At 47.2% G+C, this 10,783-nt stretch overlaps 3 protein-coding genes across 3 annotated transcripts; 2 read left to right on the plus strand and 1 right to left on the minus strand.

Annotated features, from left to right (window-relative positions):
* Positions 1-1,478: 1,478 nt before the first annotated feature.
* Positions 1,479-3,995, plus strand: F5147DRAFT_722947 (uncharacterized protein). The gene is made up of 16 exons (XM_041438947.1): positions 1,479-2,013; positions 2,086-2,151; positions 2,212-2,241; positions 2,297-2,403; positions 2,454-2,493; positions 2,540-2,612; positions 2,660-2,693; positions 2,750-2,763; positions 2,816-2,820; positions 2,875-3,003; positions 3,058-3,078; positions 3,130-3,170; positions 3,218-3,270; positions 3,339-3,346; positions 3,401-3,462; positions 3,512-3,995. Exons 1-16 carry the CDS (start codon positions 1,934-1,936, stop codon positions 3,799-3,801), a joined length of 1,053 nt encoding a protein of 350 aa, XP_041286654.1. The 5' UTR covers positions 1,479-1,933; the 3' UTR covers positions 3,802-3,995.
* A 1,432-nt stretch (positions 3,996-5,427) lies between these two features.
* F5147DRAFT_722960 (uncharacterized protein) lies at positions 5,428-7,950 on the plus strand. Its single transcript, XM_041438948.1, is given in 16 exon segments — positions 5,428-5,876; positions 5,958-6,023; positions 6,078-6,107; positions 6,164-6,270; positions 6,321-6,360; positions 6,416-6,488; positions 6,537-6,570; positions 6,629-6,646; positions 6,665-6,668; positions 6,760-6,888; positions 6,939-6,959; positions 7,007-7,047; positions 7,095-7,147; positions 7,218-7,225; positions 7,281-7,342; positions 7,434-7,950. 16 exon segments carry the CDS (start codon positions 5,803-5,805, stop codon positions 7,652-7,654), a joined length of 981 nt encoding a protein of 326 aa, XP_041286655.1. The 5' UTR covers positions 5,428-5,802; the 3' UTR covers positions 7,655-7,950.
* A 1,134-nt stretch (positions 7,951-9,084) lies between these two features.
* On the minus strand, positions 9,085-10,465 carry F5147DRAFT_722970 (uncharacterized protein). Its single transcript, XM_041438949.1, has 3 exons — positions 10,082-10,465; positions 9,763-9,983; positions 9,085-9,711 (listed from the first exon to the last, which is right to left on the minus strand). Exons 1-3 carry the CDS (start codon positions 10,291-10,293, stop codon positions 9,281-9,283), a joined length of 864 nt encoding a protein of 287 aa, XP_041286656.1. The 5' UTR covers positions 10,294-10,465; the 3' UTR covers positions 9,085-9,280.
* Between the last annotated feature and the right edge of the window lie 318 nt (positions 10,466-10,783).

Raw genomic sequence — 10,783 nt, forward strand, 5'->3', positions numbered from 1 at the left:
ACAAGAGTCCGAGCGTAAAAGTTGCATCGAAGCCAACCGAAGCGCTACTGAAAGATAAAATACGTAACGGAATTGCTTAGCATCGGGCATGAATGGTGCGATCGCAACGTCCTGCAGAGGGTGAGTTCAGCAAAAAGGTGCATGCCTGCAAGACCGAGCTTTGTGTGCCACGTCAGTGGTATTTGCGTCGCACGTCCGAATGAACGAAGAGTTCGCCCGCAACGTACGTCCGCGCTTGACGGATCGTATGCAGAGACGCTCGTCGTCGATAGTCGCCGCTCCTTCGAAAGTAGGGTTCGAATATTAAGAAGTTAGACCGCCACGTGGTGTCGATCCCTCGTAATACATCTTGCTGGGAATGTCGATCCAGTACAGGGTAGGAGTCTCAGCCCTGAGCAAAGGCTCGAATAGGCATTGTAAATGTCGGCAGATGTCTGTTTTTTGCAAGCCTAGCACCCAAAGTTAGCCTAAGGAAAATCACGGAAGCACGGGGGAAAACAGATAGCGACACAGAAAAGAAGGTCCAGTTTTAAACGGACACTTGAACTTCTGAAGCCTGACATCGTACAACAAATCATTATCTTCAGAATCTATCTGGACCATAGTTTGAATGTTGCGAGTGGTTGGTTCGAGTGACGGTGGTGGTTCAAGTGCCCGTTTTAGACTGTAATGATGTCGACTCTGGGAAGCGACAAGATCTGACCGGTATGGTGATGAATTAATAGAAAATCCGAGGCTTTAACTTTGAGTGTGCGTATGGTTACACGGGAATACGAATATCAACACCGATGACCTAGCTGGGGAAGCTATCGCCAGAATTTGGAAAAAGAAACACAACGCTTCGATTTCAAAACTTTCCGCTCACCCTGTGGTTGGTCAGCGACTCAGTGGCCCAAGAAAATAATACCCAGCATCCAGCTGAAACCCCACTATTCGCACACGCGGCCGCAGCAATGAATATTCGTCGACGGAACTCCGAGTCAGGGCTGAAATAGACTATGACATATGTGCGAGTCTGCGCAGCCAAGACGATATTTATGGGTTCTTTGAGGGCTGTAAGAATGTTGAATAAGTAGTAGTATCATAGGCAGGAAGAAGCAACAGGACGCACCGAATCCCCGCTCTCCCTCAGACTTTGGACCAAATATTCGTGAGATCCAACTTTGTTGGGGGGTACGGTCGCACGAATATTTGAAATCCTCGTATACGTGTCAGATTATGGATACGATCTCCTTGTTCGTTGATTCGAGGGTTTTTGACGTTCTGGGCTAATGTGTGGCAGGATTGCATATATATCTGACAGCATGCGTTCCTTGCAGATATTAAGACCGTGCCTTTAAAGTGTACGAGCCGCGAGACTACTAATGCTTGACGGGAAGAATATTAATGAGTGACTTTGGAGTGACTGTAATATGAATCAATGATGCACGCTGAGGTTGTTGCCCAATGCCCACAGCGTCAAAGTCCTTACATCAGCAAAAATCGTCCAGGTGCCTTGACTTGAACTTGTTCATTGAACATGGCCAGGCACATACAAATGATCATTATTATTGCGAGGACCTTGCCACTGGCCAGCTTTCACGAACGTTTACCGAATATTTCCGATCTAGGGACGACTTTTGGATTCTGGATGTTTTGACTCCACTTTCTATTTACCTACGCGGCTCGGAGCACTCTCAGAGCAATTTCAAAGTGTAGATGATACAAAAGCTGCGATGCCTTTTCTTCCTCAGTGTTGCTCCCTTTCTCCGCCGAAATCGAAGCGTCCGGGTCATAACGTGCAGAAGAAGCCTTGCATCATTATCAGCAGCTTGCTTAAACACAGCTCTGAGCTACATACCCTCCTCCCCCCCTCTATCTATCAAGGCTAGAACGGCAGAACTACCTGACAGACTCCTGCTATACCAGAAACAACGCGCCTTTCATCTATTAAATGGATCGGAATTTGGCTTTGGATAGCACAACCTCAGAGAACTGTTTTCGAATAGCATCCATATCCATCGCGTTTTACGAGTAAGTATCGTCTCTTCTGTTGAGTTGGAGTCCTACAATGATCACTGTGTTCTGAACAACATCTATGTTCAGTTATCTTATCACGCTTCCCGCAGAATGGCGGTTTTACCGAAGTCAACCGTCAATTTTCCGTATCAGGTACTTATAGATACACGGATATCCGATATTCACCTATCGTCGTTGACAAATTTCTATCAGCCTTCCCTGCGTCCTGTTTATTCTCATACGGTATGTTCCGTCCACATTCTGGCATGTAATTCTCCTTTGCTTACATTTAATGCAGCTATTTCAGTGTCCTAGTCATGATACTCAGTAATTATGGATACTTCGCCACCGGCTTTACCCAACAAACGTGTCGACATTACTATCTCGCGGCGCCTGCCTTCAAAGGTTTGTCCTATCGATACTCACCCACTAGGACTATATTGACCATGTTGTAGTTATGCAATCTATGATATCACAGGTTATCCTGGGTGTTAGGTATATCCTACTTTTTGGCGGGTGCACAGACTTAAACATCCCATAGGACATTTAATATCGCAGGGAGAGACAGGAGGCTAGGAGTTGCACTGCTGCTGCTATACCTCATCACCGTTTCGGTAGGTTCTTGTTACCGGTATATTATCATCTCTCTTATATGTTCAAGGTGGAATGGTTCACCAATCTATATCACCGGATCCGTAAGCTCTGGCCTATATTTTGATTATCGGTTCGCATTGACCTTCAGAACTAACAGCTGTCGTTGTTGAAGTACGTCAGTGTTCCTCACAATGAGACCTCACAAACGTTGTACCTTTTCTAGGGAAAGTAAGTGGTTCCTTTACCACCAGCGTGGGCTGTCCAGATTCTCATGAATCATAGCTGCACCCCGGTAAATTCTGGCAAGGAAATGTCTGCCTGGCTCTACTACCTCGTCGTGATGTTGTATGACCTCGTGATGTTGACAATTTCTACCATACATCTTCTGCGTTATAATCCTCTCAGCAGCAGGTGCGCCTTTTCTCCCCTTTTGCTTTAGGTTCGCTAAATCGTGGTTGTCGTTAGAGTAAGTCGATTGGTACGAGTGTAAGCCTCTCGTCATCGGTAGAATCGATGCGCGTCGCTCATCATTCTTAGCCTGATATATGACGGTATTGGATATTTTATCGTGCTGTCAGGCAAGTCTGCTCTGCCTGTGACAATCACCCTCCTAAAATTTCTCCAGCGACGAACCTATTGAACCTCATTCTTTATCATACGAACGATTCCGAGGCTCAGGTACGCAGGCTTTTTTCGATCCGCTATGGAAGTTGATCCCAATTATGTTGCCTCGCTCCTATTATCAGTCGGCGGGGTAAGTTTCGCATTGTCTGGCGTCAAGGAAATTCAGCTCAGACTGCTTCATTAGGGCGTCACTGGGTTATGCTGTAACATGGATTATGAGCCAGCGGATCCTCATACATATACGAGGTGCGCACCACTCCAGAGCTTGACTGCTCTTCCGCTAACGCTTGCGAAGAAATGTCAGAGCCAGACCCTCGACGCCTCGAAAACGTGGTTCTCGCACGTCCCACCATACATAGCAGTTCGCGGAAGAACGTGATGTCCGGTCTCCGCTCACAGTTCGAATCTAAAGGCCACTCTAAAAACTCTAAAAGCCCCACTGGTCCAGAGTTCCCGCCCACATCATCTCGCAATGGGCATCCCGAAGACGTGGAACTTGCCATACGTGTATGCGGCGAGCGCTCGGTGAAAGTAGACTATGGCTATGACGATTCGAATTCGTGGGATAAGCCGACGGTCAAATGAGTCTGGAGGCACAAGCGCTTATCAAGTCCGTGTTCGGTGCTACTAGTATTGTCAGAAGTGCTTTGTTTGCGCAGGTTGCATATAAGATACAAAGCGGTTTCAGCGATGGAGTTACGGTCAAGGGGCTAGCTAATGTGTTACTTTTGGGTTATGTCGCCGTATATGTACTATCTGCATTAATATTGTTACCAGGGTACTGTTGGAACGGTGTATCCGCGACCGTGTGCCTGCATGTCGCAAGCAAGGCAATAGTGAGTTGCTGACTAAGCTGCGGGTGCTACTTCGCCCCTTACATAGGGTCCCACTCCACTGTCTTCGTAACTTTCAACTTAGGGCTGCGTGCAGTCTGTAAGAGTATGCAGAGGGTTATCACGAACGACAGCAATCACTACGAGACTCGTAGGAAGTTAGTGGGAAGGGGGGGAAACTCTACACAGCATTGAGTAATGTACGGGCCCCATAAGTATACTACGGCGCCCCGAACCCCCAAGTCTCTCCCCACTGGCAGCTACTCCATATGCCGCTCACCACAAGGTCCACTGTGGGATGCGCATGCCAGGTAATGAGCGCCACAACATCGCGCATGTCCCACTTCGTATGACTCGCGATCGGCCTGGCATAGTACAATGAACGAGTCGAGTGGCGGGGATCCCGGCCGCAGGCCAGACTGATCACGAGTTTAATGTGAGCGTATGGAGTAATACTGCATTCTTCCCGATGGAAGTAGAGGCTCCGCGCATGTGAGAAAGATCTACCACTCGGCGCATGCGGGTGCAGCGCCAAGGTGACTACGGATGGTGCGCCGGGGACAGGTTGCAAGGTGAGCAGGTTCAGAGAGCGACTCGGGTATTTTCAAGTGTAGGCCCGTGGCTTGAGCACGAAACGCCCCGCACTGTTATCTCTGGATTCTTCAACTTCAGACCAAATTCGCAGGACTGTGACAAAACCGTGAGGTCGGCCGAGGAGGTGAAGGATTTTAGCGTGTACTATTAGGCGTTTTCTCACTCGTGAATTTTCATGAGAAAAGATAAAAGTTCCAGTGTCTCTATCCTTTACATATACGATGATGGTCTCGCTGGTCGCGAGTTGATGAATGCACTGGTGTTCGAATGGTAGATGGCCGTGTGTTCCCATGTTTTGACATAGTTCCATGCATTGACCAGTCGTGGGTTTGTTAGGTTCAAATGAGGAGTGCAAGAGAGGCCGCACCTCGTGGGTGTCGGTGAATAATATGCTTGCGGGTTTAAGCAGTAGTGCAAATTTGTTTGCGAACATCCGATGTGGGTGACCAAATCTCCGTTCATTCCTTGACATCGACAACATTTCCCCGTTTCCCTCGAAGCACGTTCACATATATGATGGGAACGGAAACGTAGCGCCTGGCTGTGTATATGCACATTTGTTCCCCTTGACGCTGTGGCCATGGTAGCTTGGCGCGTATGCAATCTCGACATGGTGGGGGGTGACGCAGCCAGGTTGTCGAAAGCAAGAAGTTGTGAGATGTCACGGGCATGGTCAACCGCAATAGTTCACATGTAAGGTGTGATCGCCACACCGACACCTGCTTATATAATAAGCTGTGGGTTGCTTTTAGCACTGCCACTTGAACTTCATCATTGCTTGCAAGAAAGTTTTATTGACTCCGATGAGTCCCATCGTTGAACCTGTCCATGCTTTCCCCCGTTCTAATATTGCCTGCTCCAAGGCCTTTACTAATCAGCAGTTTTGGTACCTAGAAAAGCATGGCGCGACTAATACTAATAGTATGTGGATTTTCTATTCATAAGTTTACCTCCCTTCCCTGCGATCCAAGTGAAGTATCCAGTGCGCCCGGGGCCATTGGTTTGCCTTTTCCAGTCCGTCATTAACCGTTTCGATTCCAAACTATATTGACCTCCTCAATACTTCATCACCTTGCCGCTGTCAACTTCCGCAGAGCTACCGCCATACATAATCACCGCGAACGCTACGAGCTTGATTTCGCATTTTCTCATATTTTAAATGGATCCGCTTGTAAACAGCCAAGCTTCGGATAAGTATTTGCGAATTGCGTCCATTTCCATTGCATTGTACGAGTGAGTCCTTCTTTTATCGAGTGATGGGCCCATAGTAATGGTCACTGCGTTCTACTTTTTCCGAACGATATCTACCTTCAGTTATGTGATAACGCTCCCCGCAGAATGGCGGTTTTACAGAAGTCAATCCTCAATTTTTCACCTCAGGTACGTACACATAACCATCCACGTTCCACAACTGACAAATACGTTCTTGATCAGTATTGCCTGTATCTTATTCATCCTCATACGGTATATTTTGTTCTCATCCCATCATGAATAGATTTTTGCTCACGTTGATGATGCAGCTATGTTAGTATCGTAGTCATGCTACTCAGCAATTATGGATACTTCGCCACCGACATCACCCCAGAAATCTGTCGACGTTACTACATTTTGGCGCCTATCTTCAAAGGTCTGTCCTGCCGGTGTTCACACGCCAGGACTCTATTGATCACGTCGTAGTTTTACAAACGATGGTATCGCAGGTCATCATCGGTTTCAGGTATGTGCTGTCGAATTTTTGTGTCGCTAGCTGTACAGAATTTTACACCGTCCAGGACATGGAATATTGCAAGGAGAAATAGGCGGGTAGGAATTGCTCTAGCGCTGCTATTCCTCACTGCAGTTACGGTGTGTTCTTAACGCGCAAGCCTAACATCTGTCACTCACCCGTTTTAGCTGGAGTGGTTCACCAATATGTTTGACCGGATCCGTAAGTTCTGACCTATATTTTGATCTCGGTTTGCATTGACCGTTGTTTGAGCTAATAGCTGTCACTGATGAGCCTGTACGTCAGCGTTCCTCGTGAAAAGATCTAACGCGAACAGGCGTCTTGTTTTTAGGGAAAGTAAGCGGTGCCTTTACTACCAGTGTGGGTTGTTCAAATCCTTATCAACCGTAGCTGTACCCCAGGAAATGCTGGCAAAACATTGTCCGCCTGGCTTTACTACGTCACTGCGATGATGTACGATCTAGTGATTTTGACCATTTCCACTGTGCATCTTCTGCAATATGATGTTCTCAGCAACAGGTATATATATTCTCTCTTCTATACCTTCTGATTTGTTGAACCATTGTTAGGTTAGAGCGAATAGTACGGGTGTAAGTCCCTCACTCCTCAATGACATGGCGTCGCTCATTTTACTCAGCCTGATGTATGATGGCATTGGATATTTGGTCGTACTGACAGGCAAGTAATTTCTGTTTGTACTAATCACTCTTCTAATGTTCCTTCAGGATCGAACGTATTGAACATAGTACTGTATCGCGAGTCTGATGTCCAAACTCAGGTAATTAATTATATCTAATTTCCGTATGCTGTGGAAACTTACTGTGATGTCCGTCCGCTTCTATGATTAGTCGGCAGGGTAAGCACTTTATCATCCGGTATCGAAATGCAGAGTGCTCAGAGTGCACCACCAGGGCATCAATAGGTTATGCTGTAACGTGGATCATGAGTCAACGAATTCTCATCCATTTACGAGGTGCGCAACACCCCAGTGTTCTCTTCTTCGGCTGACGTTCACAATTTCCATTACTTCCGTTATTACCCCTCCGTTCACATCGCACAAAAAGAAATGCAACAAGCCCCCCCGCATATGGAAACTGTAGTCCTCGCACGTCCTGCAAAAAATGCAAAGAATATAATGTCCGATTTCCTCTCCAAAAGCAATGTCGACTTCGTAACATCGCCGCGTAGTATGCACATCAACAATGACATGGAGCTCGACATACGCGTATGCGTTGAGCGTTCGGTGGTCGTAGACTACACGGATGAATCAGGACGTGTCGCCTAGTAGCGGCTACACCAATCAAGTGACACCAGGTGATGCACCGCTATTTATATATATGTCATATCTGCTGTGCCATGTAGTTATGGGTGTTCGTGCACTTGTACTTAGGTCTTGGCATGCAACCTTTGACAGTGGAGTGATTGCGTGATGGGTACTGCTTATATATAGGCCATGGAGCTGGGAGCCTGAGCAGTGGAGGGACTTAGGGGAGCGCTGCAGTAGGAAACGGAAGAATATAAACCATAAATGTCGGTTTCTATCTTCACTGTGCATGAATGAATGATCATATCATAGGAAAACAAGTTGAGATGAGGGGAAACCATCGATTGATTGAAGTGCGGCGTACCCCCACTGAACTTCAAACAATCTCGGCGGCCTATCACGGTATCTATGTTTGACATGCACGTACTAGAGTGTCAAGCCCCAGCCTCGGGAAGCAAACTGTTGACTTGATGAAGTCTAAGGTAAGTAGTCTTGGTATGCTACTCAGAGTCATTCTGTTGATACACCCCTTCCGGTTACATAGCAAGAAGTCTAGAGAAATGCATGAGGCCTCATATAGAAAGCGTAGTCCTCCCGCACAAAATGTGAGTGACGTTATATCAGGTTCCGTTCACTGCGGCTCGGCCCTAAAAGCGACTCGGATGCTGACTTTGTAAAACTGCCGTGTGATGCGCATTCCAATGACATGGAGTTCGACATGGGCGTATGCGTTGCAACGTTGAGCCTTCGGTAGTCATAGACTACTTTACATGGATAAATCCCAGAATTCTTGGGATCAAGATGAATCTGGAGGCGTCACCCTAGTAACTTATCTGTCAAGTGATACCTGGTGATACACCGCTGTTCAAATGTATACCGTGCCATGTAACTTTTAATGGTAGCTGTTTTCAGTTCCGTGTACTAGTGGGTCCATCCTTGGCAACTTTTGGCAGTCGATGACGAGCACTGATTATATATAGGCTATTAGGGCAGGAACTAAGCACTAAGCAACCGCAATTTGTGTGGTGGAAGGTGGCGCTACAATACATATGGAATGAAAGAACTTTATAGACGATTCTACCACTACCATGCATGAATTAATTAGTAGAGATATGGGGAAACAGGCTAGAATAGGGGAAAAACTGGGTTCAAGGGTCGAATGAAGCGCGATACACTGCCCGCTTGTAATATGTAAGTTCGAGTGATGTAGGCGGTCTGCATCTATGACCTGCAGCTGTGCTGTTTGACATCTATGATGTATTAGACTCCAGCCTCGGCAAGCAAACAATTGACTTGACTTGATAGGGTGGTGTAGTCGTGGCATGAGGTACAAGGGGCTACGAAGACCTAACATCAGCAAGATTTTGACAACGGGGATCAAAGCCACAGTGAAGTGCTGTCCAACATTGGTCCGACATGTAAGGTAGATCTAAAGTACGAGACCCCAAACCCTGCAAGTAAAATATTGATCTGATGCAGGAAGGTAGTCATGGTATTAGGTATAAGGCTATAGAGACAAAAACCCAGTGATACAGTTTGAGGGCGAGGATGAGCTACAGTTGAAAATATATACTAGTATACATCACGAACGGTAATGCTCGCTATGAGATATCGTAGGAAGGACAATAGAGAAACAAAAAAAAACAACTAAACTATCGTTTCAGCAGACGTGATCAACGATGTACTATGTGGCTGGGACCTCAGTCTCTTGGCTATCCAACTCAGCCCCCACGCACCGGCCCGCCCTAAGATCCACTGCGCGATATGCATGCCAGGTACGAGCCCTATCACATCACGCATGTCCCACACGTCACGATGATACGTTATCCGTCCCTGTTCATTGAAGCTTAGGCACGTGATGACGTGAAGCTGGAGGTGCAGTGGCGATGGAACTGCGAAAGGCGTACCGGGAACTGGGAGTGAGGGAGTGACTAGCGAGAGCTCGTGTACAGTTTCACTTGCAGGCGTAGACTCGGTCGTGCGCAGGGAGAGCGACTTGGGCATCTTGAAGCCCATATGCAAGTCTGGGAAGAATAGGATGTTGAGCGTGTGCTCGACGATGCTTCTTTTGTGGCCGTCTGTGAGGATGGTGAGAAGGCTGTTATGGAGGTAGAGACTAGGAGACGGACCGAAGCTCTCGCTCTCGTTAAATTCTTCAATTTCTGACCAGATACGCAGAACACGAAACCAAGGGTCCGAGCTGACGGATTCTTTGATGAAGACTCGGGGAAGCAGGGCGCTGAATATTTTGGATGGCTTTGGAATGTCGACTATGGAAAACTGGCGCACGAGGGCGTGAATATCTGCAATGAGGGTGCGGGACGTGGCAGTGATCAGGGGGTTTTCATAACTTTTGGTAGCGTCAGTATTGCAGTAAATAAGAAAGTGACGGTATCCTTACACTGGAGACAAAGGTGAGCGAAAGTAAGGAAGATATCGAATATCCACTGACCTGCGCGAGTTTCATAGAAGAGCTCGGCCGTATCCAGAAAGCTCGTGGATGGAGAATTATCGTATACAAAGTCGCAGACTTGATAAGTGAGGGGGTTGCATGTCACCATAGACAGCTCTGAATGTTTCAGGTCGGCTGGTTGCAGCTCAGACATGATTCCCGATGTGCCGGGTGTGCCTGAGGTAGGGAAAGGGATGGTGGACGTCATGTCAAACGATGACTAGAAGGATATGGATGCTGATGCACTGCTCGTCGTCGTGGTCCACCACGACGAGCGGGAGGTAGCCTAAGGTGGCGTATCCAACTGGAAGGATCATTACCGTTTTTAGCCACTTCATTGGCCCAGGCCAAGTGAATTCGAAATTGGCCACGTTCATCGCAAGACCACGATTCTTTGCTGATTGCATTTTCCTGAACATTAACTTGTAACTTATGAGATGGCGCCGGCATGACATTGATCTAAATCACTTCCTGGAAGGATACAGGGTCTTGTCGGGTCGCCATCATGTTCGATGAGTCTAACGCGACGATCTAGTACCTCAACGGGCGGCGATCAGAGATAAAAATGTCTACGCTATGATGATTTTCATTGATGCACGACCGGCAATCCACCAAATGCTACTATGTATACATTCCTAAACAATGTGTTATGATATTGAACCCATAAGCCTCGAAAACGGGGTGAAATGACAACTCCA

Source organism: Suillus discolor (assembly GCF_016758755.1).
Source record: "Suillus discolor strain FC423 chromosome Unknown F5147scaffold_94, whole genome shotgun sequence".
Lineage (NCBI taxonomy): Eukaryota > Fungi > Basidiomycota > Agaricomycetes > Boletales > Suillaceae > Suillus > Suillus discolor.